Raw genomic sequence first — 22554 nt, forward strand, 5'->3', positions numbered from 1 at the left:
TGTCTTAGAGAAAAGTTTAAGAGTTGTGTCCTTGTTGCCTCAGGCTGGGATTCATGTAGAAACACATTTTTATCTATGTAGTCGTTACTTATACCTTTCTAAATAATGTGCCTTTGGGATGAGTTTTTGTTATTTTACATTGGTGTCTTTCTCTAGTCTTTTACTGACAATGATGAAACTAATATTCTATATTGATATTTTCCTAATACCTGAATCCTACTGTATTGCTTGCAGTGGTAATAGTTAATAATGAATTTTTGCATGAAATATCTTTCCATAAGAGTACATTCAAATACACCCTACCTTCTTGAGGATATCATTGTATACTCATATACCCTACCTTCTTGAGGATATCATTGTATACTCATACCCTACCTTCTTGAGGATATCATTATATGCTCATATACCATACCTTCATGAGGATATCATTATATACTCATATACCTTCATGAGGATATCAGTTATACACATATACTATACCTTCATGAGGATATCAGTCTTATAATACACATACTCTACCTTCATAAGGATATCAGTGTATAAACATATACACTATCTTGATGAGGATATCAGTTTATATAAATATACCCTACCTTCTTAAGGATATCAATCTCTGCACATATACCCTACCTTCATCAGGACATCAGTCTATACACATATACACTACCTTCATGACAATATCAGTCAATACACAAATACCCTTCCTTCAACAGGACATCAGTCTGCACACATATACCCTACCTTCAAAACAATATCAGTTTATACACATGTACACTATCTTTACAAGGATAATTAGTGACACATATACCTTACCTCCATATGTACCTCAATATATTCCCCACCTTCACAAGTGATATCGCTATGATATGAACACCTTCATAATACCATACCTTTAGATTGAAGCTGAATTTACATCAACAGTTAAGATCCCTTATGATTGTTCTTACATCAATCTTTCACAATAATTGTTCAACTCCTTTCTTATTTACAACAGGCTACCAAACTGCATCTGCCTAAGTCTAGATTTCAATTATACCCTTTAGTCAGTCATAAGTGATCAGTATCTTCACATATGCCTTGGGGCAGTAGCTAAGGTGTTTGCTCGTCACACCAAAGGCCCATGTTTGATTCCACACAATGTGTGAAACCTATTTTTGGTGCCTGCAGTGATATTTCAGCAATATTGATAAAAGGGGCGTAAAACTAAACTCACTCACTCACACTCTTGCATACACCTCACCTTTACCAGCTACCCCTTTCGGGGAAATATCACGTTCAGCTGTACCTTCCATGTGCTCATCAACAAATGACAAAGGACAAGTGATAGCTGTTTCAATGACAGGCACTTGTCACCAAGGTAAATGAATAGAAAACAGTAACATGTGTGCATAAACAACCAGTTGTATCATCATGGGCATCAAATGATACTCCTGGTAGGGTATTCAGTTTATCACATAGCTCACCTGATTCAAAGGTTTTGAGGCAATGTGCAATTAAACCATCTCAGGAGGCTCCAATGGTCGTTTTTTGTATAATGACCTCAAAAAGGGTAATAATAATACTAAGTCATTTACACAGTGCCTAGTACCCATAGTTGGTAGTTGCTCACTTGACACTCATTACCCTGGATAACCCAAGCCACATGTCTTTATCCAACCGGGTACCCATTTTCTGCTGGGTGAATAATTCTCAACAAACTCAGCTGCTTAAGTTGAGGCCGCACATATCATGTGCTTCACTGTGTGGCAAGGCCAAATTCTTAGAAACGCTCAGGAGTCAAACTGCCAAACACAGTCACCCATCCAAAGACTCTCCAAGCTCCACAGTGCTTAACTTCAACTGATCTGTGACCTGAGCTGTACACACAGGAACACCACTGAGTAATTGTTTATCAATGTCCCTCCATAATGTTTACTTGTTGTCCTTGACTTAAAGCACAACATACAATGGGCACTTAGGGACCATAATTTGACAAGAGGGGTGATGATAATGAGAAGGGGGTTCACCTGTACTATTGAGGGTCAGCAAGTTTGGACATAAAAATATAATCAACTTATGCTTAAATCTTAGGGAAAAGGGGGAGGATGTATGGATTTTGGTACATGACATACAGGGGTGATCACTCACTGCTCACCAAAATCGTAGGACGGAACATTCACATTGTACATGTTTTTCCGTAAAATTCATTATCACCACAACCCACAACCCCACCTTACACACACACACCTGGTGACTGCCCTACCAACAAATCATAAAAGGTTAACTTAGGTACTACAATTGTGGACCAATTTTGTCTTCTTACATTTTCCCTCATCAAACTGAACATGTGGGTTGTAAAGGATTCAACGTAAGTATTATCATAAGTGAGATTTCTATTACGTATTTACACGCCAGTTAGTAACAAAACATATGTATGTACATGTTGATCACGAGGGGTCACGAGCTAGGTCAAATTACACCCCTCAAGCTCCACACAGAGAGTTTAGGTCACGCTCACCTAACTTTTGACATGAACTGACAGCGTTTGAATTCCCCCTGCAGCATGTTTACCAACAGACACACTACCCCACTGCCCGAGAGTTAGAGAAACAGTGCATACATACTTAAACAATATTAAATTCATAACTATGTTACACATATGTGGAAATATCACATCTGTTGGTCACATGTCTGGTTAAATTTAACTGACAATGGCATCTGGTGGTAAAGGTAGTTTCGATATACTTACTACTATGCCCGTTTATGTTTGACACGCTCACTCTCAGTGACGATCACTGAAAATTATCAGCGAGGTTGTTATGAGTTTACATAAATGAGGTCTAATCTCTGGACAGGAAACTGTTCTCGTATAACCTACACTTTCCATAAGGAAGTGTCTTTACACACGTGATCCCATCTCTCGGTGTGATCTGAACAGGTAAGCAAAATAGTCCGTCACATGACATGTCGAAAAGAACATCAGATATCTTTCACTATACCGCGCGCTATGACGGGGAGGATTTTTTTTACAACTATTCATTCCCGTTACTGAGCTGTTTCGCAGTGCTGAACATGAGATCCAAGTGGATAGATGAGTTGAGTTGCGCTTTACGTCACCGGGGTATTATTCCAGCCATATGCTGACCAGATCAAGTTTGCATTTATTACCCTTCTAAGTCCACAGTCAAAACAACTTTTTGTGTCAAAAACATATCGGGGTTAAACGTCATGTGGAAATAAACTTGCGAAAGATACATTTTAATAGACTGGTAGTGTACGTATTTTAACAGCTGACTGTGAAGGTCTGTCACACTTTTTGCGCATGAACGTAGCTCCGATTGATAATATATTTCCAGAATATGTTATCAAATCCTGTGAATAAAAAGCCAATGATCCAGCTTTCCAAATTAGGTTCAGTATCTCGCACCGTGTTTGTGGGTTGAGTGAATTTTGCTTTGCGCGTCTTTAAACACTCTTCCAGGAATATCACGACGGGGGCACCAGATCGAGGATTGTGCCTCATAGACAATGGAACCTGGGTCTTCGACATGACGAGCGAACGCTTTACAACCGCTAGGCTACCCCACCGGCCCTCCTTGTTTGTGGAACAATTTGTTGGGAGTTCTTTTTATTTCCTATTTCAAATAGCTCCGCAGAGTCGCTTCCCAATGATCGTGGGTCCGAATCCCGTTTCACCTGGATTATGGCCAAGGTCGAAAGCACCAGACCCATGGACTTCCTCAAAGAGATAAACGGACACGTCTGAACTATATATAACATTTCTCTCTTTACTCATCGAACTCACCTGGTATAGCTTGTATAAAATCCGGTAATTAAGCCCAACTCGCTCGCTGACTGCTTGACTCATTCACTCACTCACTCACTGACTAATTCACTCTCACTGCCTGAATCAATCGATCGATCGATCATTCACTCACTCACCTGGCTGGCTCACTCACTCACTCACTCACTGTAATAATCTCGATGCGTCTTGATGCTATGTCAAATGGCAGGGATTATAAAAGCAATCAACTAAAGCTTAAAACTGACGATAATGACCCAATGAAGACGTCCACACGTCCAATACGCTTGTCAATCATATTAACAGAAATAGCAAATATCGATTAACCTAATCTTTAAACAGCTTGCGCTGCAAAAATAATTTTGTTGTATTCGCACTTGGTATTCAATACGGGAGTCAATTTGTATTCTATGAACCGGATGTATATCAGATACGAAGGTTGTAAAGACACAGGGTTTAATGTCACCATAATATCCACAGGTGCGTTGGCACACATGTTCTCGTTACAGCATCATGTGCCTGTTATCCATTTATCTGACTATTATTCTACTGCCTGATATCTTTTGAATATTTATTAATGGAAAACATGATAATCGTCATTATTAAGCTTCTTTCTCATTTCGGAGCGGTGGAGTAGCCTTTAGAGACTAAAGCGTTCACTCGTCACGGCCGAAGAACCACTGTACAATGTGTGAAGGTGAGCTACAGTCATGTCGCGCTATACTCATTCATTACTTTAGGCAATTTTTCTCTTTACATCTATGCAGTATCATCGCTACATTAACATATCAAATTGATTGTTTTAAATAACACTGGAAGGTACTGAATTATTAACACTAATGAATATATATTGAGTTTATATGAAGATATCTTTCAATAATAACACGCAGAGAGGGAAGCTTCCGAAGGAAAATATTTATTAGAAATTGTGATAATAGACAAGAATGAGTTGTGGTGTTTGTCGACGAACTACACTGTATATATTTTATTATATTTGCATAATGTAAGTAGTTTGCACGTGGAGAACCGCAAGCAATTATGGAAACAATAAACTACTTGCTTTGCGCCATTGTGGTAGGTTTTTGAATATTGTATGAGAAATTATATATAAACAAGATGTATTTGTCATTTTGCTGCTTATAGCCACACGCAGCAACATATGGACTCTACGACTATCGTTTGTAAATATATACTGGGGGAAACAAATAAAGGAACACGGGAATATTCAAGCGTTCCTTTAGTATCTTCTAGTTTTCATCACAGCTTTGAATAGCGCTGCGGGAGGATGTCTGGTAGTAAATAAAACAACACCGCCATGAAGTGGTGTTCCTTGACTTGTTTATTTTAGTACATAATAACATCTGGAACATACAGTCGGTGGTTTCATCAGTATATTGCAAACAACGCTCCACGTGGTCGGAATATTAGGATATGTCGCATGCTACCTTTTTCTTCCTCCTCAGTGTACTTCTTCGTCAGTGATGCTGCTATCTCTTTTTGGATACTCTTACTAGAACACGAACCACCCTCAACAACCCCGCTCTTTGCTATTGTTGTTCGTTTATAACTTTATTTACATTTAAATCAAATTACTATTTTTTAATCTTACTATACTTTACTTCTCCTTTTGACTGTTTATTCTAATTTATTCACCTTCAAGACGACTCTTTATTTTCTATTCTTTTAATAGTTGTGGTGGCTGCTTGGGCGGTGTTTGTCTATGAGTGGGTGGTGGTGGGGTGGGGATGGAGATGGAGGAACTGAAATATTCATTTATTATGTCGTCGGAAATGATGACACAACATCAACCATGTCTTTGTTTTCGTAAGAGGTGACTAACGATATAATCTATATTAATGAGAGACCCTGGAACCAAGATACACTAACAATGCGCATGTGTTGGTAAGTGAATTAATCCACGCACATGCAGATACGGTTATACATATTTTCAACCTCCATTAGTCTTTGTGAGTTCGAATGATTCTAAAACCAAAATGCCAATGAAAATTAAGGCCCAGCCACGTGTCATAGTGACGTCACGACCTGTGTTTGAGTTAGGATGTTATTATTAAATCATACTGCTTGAAAAAACAAATTTGTGAGTGAGTGAGTGAGTGAGTGCGTGAGTATAGTTTGACGTCTGTTTTAGAAATATTCCATCAACAGTGGGGGCACCAGAAACGGGCTCCACACATACCCTTTGGGGAATCAGTTCGGGTCTTCGGCATGGCGAGTATACTGTTTAACCATTAGGTTACCCGGCCCACCGCCCTAAAAACACGTTTGTACTTTATTGGAATCAGTTAATGTCCACTCACTCTACTCATGAACCTCTCCAGGCGTGAGGACGCTTGTAAACCATGATGTTGTTCTTATATTTTGTGTGGGAGTCGCACACGTTTCACTAATTTTATCTAAAAATCTTTAATTTTTGATCAATGCAACACTGATCCTCTGATCACTACCTAAAACAACGTAAACAGAGCGAAGTCGTCACTGACAGATGTAAATGCAAGCATCTCTTGCAATTAATGCATATGTTGCATTCTGAATGTTTGAAACTACACAAGCGTTTGCCTTAAATGCAAGGGGCATCACAGAGAAACATATATTGACCTGATGACGAGGATATACCTCGGTCCACAGACCGACACGGATCTAACACACCACAACGTGTCCACATACTTTTGTGATAACATACCTGTACAGCAGAATGTGAAAGAGGAACAAAGTCAGTGGTGATGTGTTAACGTTATAGTACATTTAATATTTCAGCAACCTGTAAAACTAGATAGATGCTCATTCTGTTGATCACTGGATTGTCTTGCCCAGATTCGATCATTTACAGACCGCCGCCACATACCTGGAATACTGGTGAGCGCGGCGAATCCGGCAATCCGGCAACTGACATCAAATGGGAAGCGTAGATATGTGTCAATCAAGTCAGTTACCTTACCATCCAGTGCCATTAACCCTCACTTACAAGTCGTTTTGATAAAGACCAGTTCAAACCAGGATCCTTACGGTGTGATCCCTTGTAGAATATGTTATATTCGGTATAATATAGAACTTATATCAGGGACTACAGGTCATGTCAACCTAGGGTCTTCATGTATGTGCGTACGTGAGCACAAATACACACATAGCGATCGAGGGCGTTAACCGCAACGATATTAATAATAAACATCCACCATCATATCACCACAATTAAGTGATATTCACTTTCAATGCAGCATTACTAGCGGAAACTAAGGAAGAGGACAAAACTCACCTGGCGGTTCCTTTGATGTCGTTATTGCAGGTGATTCAGCTACAAATATCACGATGAAGGCCGAGTATTAGTCTATGTGTGTCAGTACATATCTAGATATTCTTTATCTGTGGCTGATTGTCACCAATCCATGATGTACAAGCCATGGATCATGGACGTTGACCGTGATTTGATCACATGCTGCAACCACGGTCATTTGATACACCGACACGTGACGTCACGATGATCGGGGGCGTGGACGACGAAAACTGGTACCCGTATTGTTTGTTACCTGTCAGTTGTATTATATTTTGTGTTTCAGACTTTGTGCAGTCACTTGATGGCAGAGTAGCCCGTAGCCATTTACCTCAATTTGAAAGTGCCACACTCTAGCGTTTCAAAAAACCTGAAACACCCCTTCAGAATCTTCTCTGCAAGTTTTGTAATCATAATTTTATTGAAGACGAGATTAATTTTCGGACAACATACAGTGTGTTTATATGCAGCCGTAAAGAGACCGTATTGGAATCGCGCCTCGTCTTTAGACCAAATTTTTCCCGATCTGTCTGCGAAGGATCAACTTGTATTTCTAATAAAACAACCAAACCTTCATCACTTCGGCGCCGCTTTAATTAAAAAAATGTTTAGATTTAGACTCACTCAAAATGTGACCTAAATTTGTTCCTTTTTAAACAGTTTGTATTTTAATGCAGCATAATCACTATCGCACACTTCTATTACTACCCTTTAGCACCTCATGGTGTTCTTATATCTACAGGGGCGGTGGGGTAGCCTAAGAGGTTAAAGCGTTCGCTCGTCACGCCAATGACCCGGGTTCGATTCCCCAGATGGGTACATTGTGTGGAACCCATTTTCTGGTGTCCCCCGCCGTGACATTGCTTGGATATTGCTAAAAAGCGGCGTAAAACCAAACTCACTCACACTTATATCTACAGTTTAAGACAAGTAGTGTCAAATTAGCCCATGTTGACCGGGTGATGTTTTATATGGTATTATAACAATGCTAATTCTTACCTATTTTCTCTTCAAGTTGTATCAAAATTCAAAACTATTCTACAATTTATATTTAACTCAACTTTGCCCTAACTATCTGCTTGGGTACAGGTAGTTTGCGTAACGTTACTTTTCGCCTCATGAGGCAAGTCACCACAACTGGTCAAGCGACACCAGGAGAGATTTTATATTAGATCACCTTGCATCCCATACCAGGTACAGGGCTTTGTCAACGCAGGGGTCCTGGCAGAATAATTACGGCTGACCAACTTTAGTATAATCTTACAAAGAAACCAGCACAAACTGTGACATTAAAGCGGCATTGGCAATCTCGGATTATCTAACTTTCACTATTTCGGTTTTCAGCGCTAGGCATCTGTCCTCCAAACTTGCATAACATCTCCAGCATGTGATAAATTCTATTGTCAAAATCGGTAACCCCAACATGCGCGTGAGAACTTGTCTTCAGATTCGAACAGGAGGTCTCGGGTATATTAGCGGGATGGTTACACACTAGAATCATTCCTGCTTTGCCTGAGATCCCTCTCTGTTTGTTTTTGAAGGTAATTAAGTCACTTCCACTTTTCTTACATTTCTTGTTAAATCTTGCTTCAATTCCAAAACTTTGCTTGAACAATGAACTTACGCTACTTTTAGTCAAAATCCTAAAATGCCGTCCGAAATCACTAGTTGTTGCTGTATTTCATTCAAGTAAATTGTATCATCAAGTATAGCACTAAATATCATATAGTTGGTATAAAGTATAGGTTTATCTTAAAGCTTAGGATATAGCTTATTCTTGTACGGGGTCGTGGATGCTGAAATGATTTACAACACATTCAACGTGTACAACGTTATTGAAGCATTCCCAAATTGATACAGATATATCCTTGTCATGTACACTATTTGCCATGTATGTTATATGTACGATTTTTATATGTCATGTTAGCGCCAGAAGCTTATATATATTTGCGTTCGAGATACCCAGTTTGTGACTGTTCTAGAATATAATAATACTTTATGTAAACTTATCTAGCTAAACGCGCACATTCTGGCAATGTCTTATAAATATATGTTCATGTAATGTGCACACATTATCATGACGCTGCGGCGATGTAGTGGTAGTCTAGAATAGTTCAAGATATACAGGCAAAGTTCCTTAATATCAGTCTCAGTTTGCAATAATCAGAGAGTATCCACTTTTCGTTATAAGACAAATATTAGCAGAGAGTATCCACTTTTCGTTATAAGACACCTATTATTGTAATCATTAAGCCGTCACGGTCAGGCGCACCGACGGGCGTCGGGGCAGTGTGTGAATTGTGAGGCTCAACCTAATCGTCACCATGGCAACTGTAAACTTTAGTGAACCGCTTCGTTAGTTATTGCCATGTATGCCGGTTATCGTTTCATTTGGAAATCAAAACTCTGAATGTTTCAAATAAATTATCACGTTGAAGTATTTACATAGTATTGACCCTCATTTATTCTAATTACTGTAATAGTCGACGATGATAAAATTGTAATAGTTGTCACTGTTCAATCAAGTATTCGAGTCACCTTTATTCTTAAGGTAAAAGTTAATGACTAATCCATTAGGTTCGTCAGTGAATTATAATTACTCATTTATAGGTATTGCGTCATAACACCTATGATGTTAATTACTTGTCTTACCTAGTTATTCTCGAATGTTCAGTAATTGCAATTGATTGACCTGATTCATTGATTGTTCTGTTTATTGATTGATTGGTTTATTGATTTATTGATTGTTGAAAGAATAAACATTCCTGCTTTGCCTGAGATCCCTCTCTGTTTGTTTTTGAAGGCGTGGAGATCCCGAGCTTAATTCCCCCAATACACAAGTTCTAGGGTTTATAACAGTCACACACACAAACACTGTTTTAATATTTCATCTTGTGTCTAATGCTTTGTACTCAAATAAAATATTTTCTTCTTCTTCTCCTCCCCCTTCTTCTGCTAACTGCATAACGGCACATTGTTATTATGGGTTATTTTGACAATGATATAATTACAGCCTGTTTTGATATGTCTCATGTTTATAAGCCCAAAACCAGATGGACACTTTGTACTTTTCGATATCGACGTGGAACGGGACAAGGATCTGCATTTAAGAAAGAATAACATGTGAAAAACGTTGAATTATGTTGTCTGAACAAACGTTTCTATCTTAAAACTACACGCGTTTCGTTAATTAATTAAACGAAATGCCTATTCTTGATCAATGTGTAGCAGTTTGTTATTAATGCTGTATTTCACAACATAATTCATAAAAATCATTAATCACATATTTCATAGACATCATTATCTGTTCAATGTTCATTTGTTCCATGTTGTCTGTGTCTTGCTGTTGAATGCCACTTCTGTACATCTTCACCTTTTTCTTCTGTTTCTGGAGCCTTGTCAACAAGGATTTCCCTTCACTTCCTTTCTATTTTTAGTCAGGTAACCCGTTCTTTGGGAGTTTCCCTTTTCTATTAATAGGACACACCAAAGACTTCCTTTGATGTGCTACCTATGTTCTTACTGGCTATTGTGCCCTCTGTCCTGACTTCCTTAGGCCACCCGTTTCCAACCTCACTGTCTGTTGCTGTTGCACCATTTCGTTTTCCAGGTATGACCAGTTTTCTAATCTATACTGAACCGCAAAAGAAACGCAAGTCGGTTTTCAAATAACCATACACTGCTATCTTTGGTACTCATAAACTTAATTAACTGAAAAACAACAAACACATGATTGTTGATGAAATGGTTTATGATTTCTGATGGAAAATTCATCTCTGTTAACAAAATAAAATCAAGTGTAAGCACAGCACCCATAAACAGTAAAAATGACAAAACAGAGTTTCTTAATCAGTAACGTGTGTGACCGCGATTGCTGTCGACACAGGCAGTACAGCGAAGTCTCATCGAGTCAACAAGTCTGTGGAAGAAGGCTTGTGGTAGTTGATTCCATTCCCTTGTCAACTGTGCTTCCAACTCTCTCAGGTTTTGAGGTGGACCAGCTGTGTACATTCTTCTTCCAATTTCGTCCCACACGTGTTCGATCGGTGCCATATCGGGGGATAGAGAGGGCCAGGGCAGCACAGGAATGTTGTTTGCTCTCAGAAAGTCAATGGAGTCCCATGCCGTGTGAGGACGAGCATTGTCTTGCTGGAAGATTTGGAGCGGACGCTGTGCTTGGAAAAGGGGTACAACGTGTACAACGTTTGTAAACGACAGCAGTCACACGTTGACGAAACACATGCAGAGGTGTTCTGTGGTGGTAGCTGAACCCTCCCCAGACCATCAGACTTCCTCCTCCCCAGCGGTCAGCCTCCACAACGCAGCAGTTGGCGTAACGTTTATTACGTCGCCTCCATACACGTACTCGGCCGTCGGCATGAGACATGTTGAACCTGGATTCGTCAGAAAACTTACTGCCATCGTTGACGTCGCCATCGTTGATGTTGTCTGGCCCACTGCAAGCGTTGATGGAGGTGACGTTGTGTTAAAATCGGCCCGACGTAACGACGTAGACATCTGATCCCTGCTGCCCTCAGTCGACGGCGAACGGTGACTTGGTCCTTGGATGGCTGAAGCCGTCTGCGTCGCTCTTTGTTGTCGGTTACGCAGGTGAGTAACCCAGATGTGGCGATCTTGAGCTGACGTTGTTACTATCGGCCGTCCAGATCTTAGTCGGTCCTGAACATTTCCCGTCCTTGCCGAGAGCCTTGTGATTGTCGCAATGTGACACTGGAAGTGCCTGGCGACCGCAGTTGCTGTAGATCCGGCCTGCAACATCCCAATGGCGATCCGTCTTTGCTGTTGAGTTAGACGTGGCATCTTTTCTCAGCGATCTCCCGTTGCATTTGGTATTGTGCTATGTTTCTGAATGGCGGACCTTATAAAGGGCCCATCAAGCATGAAAAGCACACATGTTTTGTGAGCAGCACGAAACTTTCATGCAAAAAGCAAAAATGCATCACTAAGGTCGCGTTTGGGCAATTTAACCAAGAAAAAACGGAAACAACATAAAAGTCATCGTGGTGACCGTTGTTTGATAATAGTTTAATATTCTTTACTGTGAGAAAAGTATTGAACTGAATATTTGCAATAAAATGAACTTGCGTTTCTTTTGCGGTTCAGTATATAACCATCTGCCTCTTGACTTCATAATTTCCTATAAAAACATTATAATTAAGGTAAACTATAGACATGGCTTGGACCATGTGCTTTTGAATATTTGAACAACTTTATGCAGGTGCTTTAAAAGGATATTGAATAATTTACTGTGATATATACACTAGTTGACAGTACTGTGATAATTTGAACTATCTAATACATTTGTATTTAAATTATTTACTTGGTTCTGAAATTTTATGACTTCACTGGCTGTTGCTGAGGTGGAAACATCATTTCGTTTTCCAGAACTTGACTCAGCAACAGCTTCATTCTCCATTAAATAAATCTTCATCTTCACCACCATTGCCTTGTGTCGTCTTGAGCAGCAGCCCAGAGCCGAACTAACAAACACACGACTACAAATGCACAATTAAATCTTGGACCGCCACAAGAACCCATTACCGAGCGAGGGGCGGAGGAGTCACCTTGTGGTTAAAGCGTTCGCTCGTCACACAGAAGGCCCTGGTTTTGTTTCCCACGTAGGTACGATGTGTTCCCTACCGTTATGTTGCAACAATATTGCTAAAAGTGGCGTCAGACTAACCTCACTCAGCAACGCTATCGCTGGTAGCTGTAATGCTTGAAAATCCTTCTGTGAAAAGTGTTATTTACGTAGCACTGTAAACAGAATTAGCATTGATTTTTGCATCGTCCTGAACAGATAGGCACAACCACTTTCTTTTTGTAATTATAAAATCACTTGTATCTACTATCAACGCAATGGCATCAGTCAGTGCTCATGATGTCAATCACCAGACTGTCTCTTCCAATCTGGATTATTTGAAGACCGCCGTCAGACAGCAGGAGCATTGCTGAGTGCGGCGTTAAACAACAGCCATTTGTAAACGATGTGACAACTGTATTTCTCTCACCGTCTATCTTCATTCTCAGGTGGGGTTGGGGTAGCCTAGTGGTTAATGCGTTTACCCGTCATGCCGAAGGCCCGGGTTCGATTCCCCACATGAGTACTAAGCGTGAATCCCATTTAAGGTGTCTACTGCAGTGATGTTGTTTGGATATTGCTAAAAGTGGCGTAAAACCTAACTCTCTCGCTCATTCTCACTGACCCGAACTAAAGAGCGGGATTGAAACTGCTTCCTAGTAGATCCTAGTATAAACTCGCTTCCGCGAAATGCCATTTTCATTAAACTCGTCAAAGATATAGCACCAATCTCGGTTTCGCTCGTTTGATACCAAATCATTCACTCGTGTAATGGAAATGGTGTTTCAAGGAAGGTCGCTTAGTATCTTCTATTTATTTTACGGGAGCTTCAATGTCATAGAAATGTACTCCGGAATGTGCGGATAGATGGCATGTTCGTTGTTTTACGCCGCACTCAGAAATAATCCAGCTATATGACGGCGGTCTGTAAATAATCGAGTCTAGATCAGACAATCTAGTGATCATCACAACGACCACCGATCTATGCAACTGGGATACGGTAACGTGTCAACCAAATCAGCAGGCCTGGCCACGAGTTCCCGAAGGCCACCTCTTACGACAATGAGTGATTGAGTTCAGTTTTACGCCACACTTAGCACTATTTCCAGCTATGTGGAGGCGGTCTGCAAATAATCGAGTCTGGACCAGACAATCCAGTGATCAACAGCAGGAACCGATGACGTGTCAACCAAGTCAGCGTGCCTGACCACCCGATCCCATTAGTCAAAGAAGTTACAAAAATGTTTAAAGAAGTTACAACAACTTCAAACAATGTTTGAATTCTATTCTTGGTGCCATCCGTTAAATTCGTCATTGTTTGCACATTGCTGCCGCGGCGCAAAAGAGTATTCACATGCTTCCTCAGAAGGAATTTGGGTCTGATAACACAAGGGTAACCTGATATAGCCACATGTATACAACACGGTCTGGTTATCTCAGCTCATCCGTCATCGTAACGATGTGTTAAGGGAAACGGTGGGTTTGTTGTTTTCGTCGAGCTATTACGTTCAAATACGATTACATAAACATACATTAATGAACTCACAGCCCTCTCTGCACTAATAAAGAATGTCTTAGACTTGCACAGGCTCCTTTTCGACTTGTCGTAACAATCAGTTTTACGACTTGTCATACCAACCAATTTCAGTTTGTCATAGCAAGGAATTTTACTTCTTATCATAGCATCCAGTCTTGGGACTTTTCACAACAACCAATTTTACTTCTTTTCACAGCAACCGATTTTACCAATTGTTATGGCAACTAATTTTACGACTTGTGCTATAATTCTGATTATGAAAGATCTTATTTTTAAATCGTATTTCAAATGAAGACTATTGAGCAAGAGATGACAAACTATACTGAAAGGCAAAATAATATCGGAAATGGCATTTAAGTATCGATAAAGTATGTGAATCTATACTGAGTCAAAATTGAATCAATACTGAGTCAAAAAAGAAACTTCACACTCTCTCTTCAGGGCACTATGAAAGAACACGAGGTGGTAAGATTGTTCTAATGTCATTGTTGAGATCTGTGTGATATACTCGATACACTGACAGTGCCACAATCAGTTCCATTAGGCTACATATTCCAAAACATAGGCATACAGAAAGTCAAGTCACAAGAACAGTGAGGTTGGTTCTTAAGACCACGAAGCCTTCTCCCAAGTGCATCCCAAACGTGCGCTATTGGATTAAGGTCAGGGAACCTCGATGGCCAATCCATGACGTTGATTCCAGCGCTTTGAAGGAAATTTCGTGTCAACATCGCGGTATGAGGCCGAGCATTATCATGCTGGAACTGTAGACCTGGACCATGAGCCCCCATGAAAGGAACAAGTTCAGGGGTGAGCACCTGGTCGCAGTAAGCAGCAGCTGCGAGGTTTCCACGGATGACCAGAAGTAGGGAACGGTTGTTCCCACAGAAAGCACCCCACACCACACAACATTAGGCATACCGTTCACGGCGTCGTCTCCAGACTCTGTGCCCGCCGTCCGCGAATCTGAGGGTAAACCTGGATTCATCGCTAGAGACGATCCGTTTTAAGTCTCTCTGGGTGCATCGGAGGTGACGTTGGGTCCACTGCAGACGTTGACGTTGATGAAACGGCGTCAGTATTGGCCCACGATATGGACGTCGAGAATGGAGATTGGTTTGTGAGGACATATTCAACATCTAAACATCTCAGCCCTATTTCGTGTAGCCGGCAAAAATCTGTCACGTAGGTGACGAAGGAGGATTTGACGGTCTTCTGCTCGTGACGTCACACGTGGACGACCCGACCTGGGGCGATCAGAAGTGATGCCAGTTTGTTGTAGACGACCTCGCAAGTCATACGGGTTGCACAGTACGACGGCTGCACATTTGACAATCGTTGGATTGAAAGTACCGTTAAAACTGTGGTTACAAAGTATTTTTTTTTCAATTCTTGAGGCCAATGCAGACACGTTCAAATGAAGAAAACTTCGATGCGAAGATCACGTGGTCGACTGCACGTGCAAAACCTGATTTGGCACTAACGTCATTTGAGTGGGTTTTACTGAAGTTTTTCAAGAGTCGAAAGATAGGGATCCCATTTCGGATACATAAATATATCACCAGAATAACATTATTTTTAAAAATTACATTTCGTGAAGTTTCTTTTTTGACTCAGTATATTTTAAAAGATACACCGGAAGTCAAGTTTGTGGAAAACATTAATCGTGGTCGTATATTCCGTTCATAGGCGATCGACTCTGATATATATTTCGAAGTATGACCTAAATATATAATATGTTATGTATAATATATATCAAAGTCGAGCGCCCATGATTCCGTTTTGCCCAATAAAGTATTGTTTGACATTGAGGTGAGAAACGTTTTGGTTGTGGAAAGGGGAGAGTTTGCACTAAGACAACACTGAATTCGAGATGCACGTAAATCATGCATGCGTTCAAGCATAAACCCGCTGATCAAGGTGCTCAAAACTTTGCTAAAAAGACTTCAGTTGTAGCCTACAAACGATAGAACGTCTTAGATAGCCACACAACGCCACAACCAGCACTTATGACAGACCACTTAGTTGCTGGCCCTTTGTAACAACCTGTCGCCAGGATAGGCATACATCAACACCTGCAAGACCGATTCCCAAGGGCCATAGAAACAGCATGGGGACCACAAGAAACCATCAGCGACCAATCAGTGACCCAACCATTCGGGACGTCTTCCCGGATGAAAGTCAGTACTTTATAACACAGTCTCCAGCGGATCGCGCAACTCTGAAGCGATGACATGTGTCAGTCACGTCAGCGAGTCTGACCACCCTATCCCGTTAGGTACCCCTTACGTCAAGCATGGTCGCCTTTTATGACAAGCATGGGTTGCTGAAGGCCTATTCTACTTCTCAAATGTTAATTATCTGATATCATTAGTTGCTGTTTTCACGTCTTTCATCCTATGGTTATGGAAAAAAGCTTGTTTGTTGCCTCCCTAAACAAGACTGAAAGCAGGGACCGGTGGTGTTTTTTATATGGGGTGCCATCTTGTTTTCGAAAACCAGTATCTTTATATTTCGACCTGGAATCCTATTTCAATATCAACGAACTCCAAGGGAACCTGCTTTACACCAAGAATCGTGAAGAAGACGGTTTGTGACAATTTCCTACACTGAAGTAGGTATGGGGTAGCCCAGTGGTTAAAGCGTGCGCTCGTCACACCGAAGAAACAGGTTTGATTCCCCACATAGCCCACTTCTTGTAACCCCTGCAGTGATATTGCTGGAATATTGCTAAAAGTGGCGTAAAACTATACTCACTCAATCCATACAATGAAATGAATAGTTTCAGGTCGTATGGCAAGCCGTGCCTTGATTCATGCATTTATTCCTGCACTTCTTGCACTACTTACGGACGTGACTGTACAATCGGAATATCTAGATACGTTGAGAGATTAATAGCTGCTTTCTCTTAGAAAGACTACAAGCTGCCCAGACGGCTGAACTGTCTCGAGATAACAACTTTGTTACATCAGCGTTGACATGTCACTTTCAGAGGAACATTCTCTTCCGTGAACGAACTAAACGTTTTGCCTGCTTCCGGTCGTTTAAGACTGGGATTTCAGCACGAGTTGACCTTGATAACTTTGGTCCGCGTTATAGTGAGACGTATGCGTATCACGTCTGAGATCGCAACCTTTCAGAACGAGGCTATTCTGGCAGACGACAAATGAATACTCAGAGGACCACAAATACGGGGAATACAAATAAAATTGGTGTCCCTGTGACACAGTTTGACCCAGTGTATGGATACAAGATGATAGCATGTGTTTAACGGCTTGTCCGCCTCTATCGTGAAGTGAAGCGATAGGATATATCACACATATCCTGAACGGACGTGACCTGATGGGAAAGAAATATTCACTCTTGTCAGCCTAAATGAGGCTTCTCTGGATTTATTAATTCTGTTGCATCACGGGGCACGCCTGATGACGGGAGTATGTTCAATTTAAACTGAGTGTATAGGCAAGGCACGATTGACTGTTTTTGTTTATTCCGTAGAGTTTCCAAAAACCACGCCCTCTTCATGCGACTGATCACAGAAGGTTCGCCATTAAAGAAGCATTGTTCCCAGTATGATTCTGTGTATTTTGACAGATCGTTCAGATGTTAACTCCAAACAATAAACTAAGGCAACGTTCGAAGGTTTATTGAAGGGAGTAATCATGTGTGGGAATGGGTCATACTTGTTCGAAACTTTGAATTCTTACTGCGTAACTTCTGAGGATCTCGCCATCAATAGCTGCATCGCAATAGCCGCTGTGTTCATCGTTGTCATAAACGTCATGGCGTTGGTGACCTTGCGGAGCTGCTCTGACATGGACGACCCATCCAACTACTTCATCACCAACCTCGCCGCGGCGGACGCCTTGACAGGGATATTTGTTCTTTACGACACCCTCTACAACGTTCTCCAGTTCAAGAATTACATAGAGTGTGTGGTCCGTGTTGGTCTTTTTGCCGCTGTCAATCTAGCCTCTGTATTGAATCTTACAACGTTGACGTTAGATCGCTACGTTAAGATCACCTTCCCCTTTGCGTACATACGTCACGTGTCATTCGTGAAGCTGAAGGTCATTGAAGGGATCATATGGAGTGTATCAATCACCGTCGGTTCTCTCCCTTTCTTTGGATGGAGCTCAATGGATATTTCCAAAGTGTGCAGCGTGTTCGGGATTATGACGTCATCGTATCAGCTGTTCCTGATTTCATTGTTTGCAGTCCCCCTTTTGGTAATAATTTATGCATACGTGAAACTAATTATCCTTGCACATGAGCACAGTCGGGAGATTACGTCACTTCAGGCAGCCAACGTTAGCGGCAGGAACTTTCTCAAGACATGGAGATCGGTGAAGACGGCGTTCATTATTGTCGGAGCGTACTTCATTTGCTGGATGCCCGTGGGTGAGTAGACTGAGTAACTTAATAGTTTACAGGACTGTCAGGACAAAATAGTCAGCGTTCAAAATAATCGCCTGCAAGGAGGCCCAGCACCGGCTGTTATCTCATCTGGCCGGCAGTTTCAAATATTTGCAGGCCCTTGTGACCTTCAGTACATTATCATTCTTTTTATTTTCAACTGTATTCATTCTCATTATTTTTCTTTACTAACGGTAGGAAATAATTCATGATCCAACATGTTACGATACGTTAAAGTTTCCCTTCCTGGTACAATGTATTATCACCGTTTTGAGCATAGGGATTTCGACACCAGTCAAAACAGAAAAACTATCCGATACATGTATATTTTTTCAACTCCCTGGGGATCATACAGTCATGCTAGCGCATCCTCGCGGGTACCCATTTTACAGCTAGATGAACTGAGATAGTGTTGATTTACGCATGTACCAACCTTGGGACCCGACCCTAGGTGCCTTCACCGGGGATCGAACCCGGGCCTTCAGTGTGATAGGTAGATGCCTTACCACTGCACTATTGCCCTCCATAATGAGAGTAAGGGTTCGAATCACGGATGGGACTAACAGTAGGACTAAAATCTGTACTGTACTGAGAATGTGTAGATAAGGAGATAACTTTACCTAGGAACAACTTTTTCAGGTGATTAAGTTGTTCATTCATAACGTGCGTCCTTCTCGTCCCTCCAACTTCTACAAAATGCCTCTCAAACAAGTGAGAAAGTGCAATCTACAGTATGGAACATGTTACATAACGAGATTAACGGTGCCCCAGAGGCTTGACAGAAAACAGAACGCTGTGTTGCTTTGATAGTCTGTGGGGCCTTTTGCTGTTTCAAGATAGAATCACTGTTAAGATAACTGGATATCTAAACCAAATATTTGGATGGTACTGTGACATTACACCTTGGTTAAGCAACCCGGTTCCTCTAGCACAACACATGTAAAACAAGTAACTTATGATACCCCGATATAACGCGGTTGATATGGTGACAACATGGTGAAAATGATAAAGGTTGGTTGGCTTTTTAAATCCGCACTCAGCATATTCCAGCAATATGGCTGCAAATCTGGACCAGACAATCCAGTGATCAATAGAGAGCATCGATCTACGAAACTGGGATACAATGACGTGTCAACCAGATCAACGAGCTTGACAACCTTTCGCGACAAGTATGGGTTACTACAGATCAGTTCTAACCCAAAGTTTCACGGGTAGGGACAAAATGGAAGTTAACGGATTTAGGAACTGTGAGACAGCTCTTTTTGTATGGCATATTTGACCGTCTTATTCCTGGTTAAGAAGAATAGATTCTTCACGCTACAGGTAAGGGCAGCTGAAAACGACTCTTTTATTGCACTCTCCTGAATAATGTCGCATATATCCCCTAAAAATCGCAAAGAATTATGATATATATGACACCAGTTCCTGTCATAGGCAACGTACAACAGGTTGTGTCAGAGACTCATTTTCAAAATACCCTTCTTAGATTTTTACCATAAATTTGTTTTCTGGTTACAACTTTGTAGACAAAGGAAAACTTAAGATGGTACAAAATCACGTGATTGTTATAGGTGGTAGACGTTTTGAGGACAATCACAAATGAGGCATCAGCAGGAAAATGATGAACATGCGGTGTTGTTACTGTGCGATGCTGATTCATGGACACGTGTTCATGATGCAGTTCATGATTACAGTCATGATCCGACTTACTGGTCTTCAGCAACCCATGCTTGTCGTAAGGGGCGACTAACGGTATCGGGTATCCAGGCTCCATCTCTTGGTTTAAACAATGTCATTGTGCCCTAGCTGCGTAGGTCGATGCTCATGATGTTGATCAGTACATTGTCTGGTCCAGACTCGATTATTTACAGACCGACGCCATACAGCTGGAATACTGCTGAGTGCGGACTTAAATAACAAACAAAGCATAGTGTCCGGAGCAAGGGTTTTTCATTCGTGTAAGGGAACACAATTTCACTGTCCATATTGGCATCTGATGGACATGCTAGTCCATGAAGTGAAACTATAATAAACGATTTCTTAGCCCTTACGCAGACGCAGGTGCAAATAGGTGAACGTCACAGACCCGACAGCTTACACTAAGCGATATAAAACGTCTGCTTGATGCGTTAGAGTGAGTGAGTGAGTTTAGTTATACGCCGCATCCAGCAATATTCCAGCTATGTGACGGCGGTCTGTAAGAAATGGAGTTTGGAGCAGACAACCCAGTGATCAACACCATGAGCATCGACCTGCGAATTTGGGAACTGATGACATGTGTGAACCAGATCAGCGAGCCTGACCATCCGATCCCGTTAGTCGCCTTTCATGGCAAGCATGGGTTTCTGAAGGCCTATTCTACCCCGGACCTTCACGGGTCTGATGCATTCGATTCCTCTTATGGGCACAATGTGTGAATCCTATTTCTGGTTTTCCCAGCGGTGATATTGTCGTAATATTACTAAAAGCGTAAAACAAAACTCACATACTCTAGTATCGCGTGTTACCTGCCGTAATACTGCTAAAAGCATGTACTCTAGTTTGGTGTGTTACCTGCCGTAATATTGCTAAAAGCATGTACTCTAGTTTGGTGCGTTACCTGTTTACCTTCCCTGTTATCACAGGTCTGTTCACTCTGCTCGTTCTACTTACGAACATCCGGGCATCCCTACCAACGTCCCCAGACGTCCTCTTCACGTACCTCCTTGGTCTCGGCGTCCTCAACAGCGTCCTCAATCCCATCATCTACGCCACAAAGATCCCGGTGTTCAGGAAGCGCCTGAGGACCTTGTTCTGTGTCAGCCGGGTGCAGCATATCCACCAGATGTCGGTCAGATCAGCCGCTAGCTTCTTCAGAGGAGAACCTAACAGTCCAAGACGACAAACATCCACGTCCTTGAACGAAGACCTTTCGTAATAGCAGGGCGGAAAACAGACCCCAAATTAAGCCGAATCGTTCTCTTTCTGACATAAGCATCAACATTAGCATAATTGCTCACCATGGTTCCCTGATCAGTAAATGACTTTGACCACTTAAAATCCAAGATGGCCGCCCCTGGTTATACGAAATTATTATGCTATCCTTTTGACAGACTGTTTTTAGCCATATCTATAATTTCACTTTAATTTAGTTTGCAGCACCATGTTTTAATGATTAATAATTTCGCCATGATGTTCCGCCCGCTTTAACGCATATACCGACAAACATGGACGACTTTTCGTAATTTCGCAATGGCCACGTGCACATCTAAACAAGTATTATAACACCATGAGCGAGAGATTCTGATTAAGAGCTGATATTACTGTGAAAGAGGTGTATACGGAAAAGTGTAGCGGAAAACACCATGAACGAAAACTGTGTTTAACTTCGTAATGGCAACAGTTCAATAGCTGATATTAGCACTCGACTTTATACAAAGATACCTAGTTCTGATTCGCGTTTTCAATCGTCTGGATAACCCAACAACGATTTTGTTTGAAAAACTATGTTCTTGAAGGTTAAGCTGATTTTGACCACTACTTTATAATAACAATTCTTATGTCAGTGTCAGTGATTTAAATCCATGAAGGTTCTTGAAAATAAATAATGAATCGACTTGTAAGGTTCTTGCCGGATTGTAACATGTTGGTTATATACTGGACAAAACAAGTTAGGGATATTGGTGTTTTTTTTAACTGATATTTTATCAGTATCTCAATGATTAAATACATCTTTTTAAATAATTTCAATATTTACATATATCCCGAACGATTTTTGTCGACTATTCCTGTCATCCAGCCAGAAGCTGGGATGTGAGCCACCTGCAACATGCTGGGATGTGCATCACATGTAGCATGGTGGGGTATGAGCCACCTGTAACAGGGTGGGATATCAGTTACCTGTAACAACGCGGGATATGAGCCACCTGTAACAAGGTGGGGTATGAGCCACC

General features: G+C 41.2%; 2 protein-coding genes across 5 annotated transcripts in view; one reads left to right on the forward strand and one right to left on the reverse strand.

Annotated features, from left to right (window-relative positions):
• The window catches only part of LOC137268507 (high affinity cationic amino acid transporter 1-like), a 43979-nt gene extending 36795 nt beyond the window's left edge, over positions 1–7184 (reverse strand). Inside the window, exon 1 of one of the 4 annotated variants that reach the window (XM_067803071.1) lies at positions 7053–7184. Coding sequence is in view for 1 of the 4 variants with exons in the window: in XM_067803073.1 (XP_067659174.1) it covers positions 1241–1292 (52 nt within the window). In the remaining 3 variants the exon portion in view is untranslated. Of the gene's footprint in view, positions 1–1240; positions 1349–2728; positions 2915–7052 lie in introns of those variants that run through there. The other 3 variants (XM_067803072.1, XM_067803073.1, XM_067803074.1) reach the window with 3 other exon arrangements.
• A 10194-nt stretch (positions 7185–17378) lies between these two features.
• On the forward strand, positions 17379–22222 carry LOC137268338 (cannabinoid receptor 1-like). Its single transcript, XM_067802891.1, has 2 exons — positions 17379–18607; positions 21247–22222. Exons 1-2 carry the CDS (start codon positions 17869–17871, stop codon positions 21537–21539), a joined length of 1032 nt encoding a protein of 343 aa, XP_067658992.1. The 5' UTR covers positions 17379–17868; the 3' UTR covers positions 21540–22222.
• Positions 22223–22554: the final 332 nt, after the last annotated feature.

This window comes from Haliotis asinina, chromosome 16 (genome assembly GCF_037392515.1).
Source record: "Haliotis asinina isolate JCU_RB_2024 chromosome 16, JCU_Hal_asi_v2, whole genome shotgun sequence".
Classification (NCBI taxonomy): domain Eukaryota; kingdom Metazoa; phylum Mollusca; class Gastropoda; order Lepetellida; family Haliotidae; genus Haliotis; species Haliotis asinina.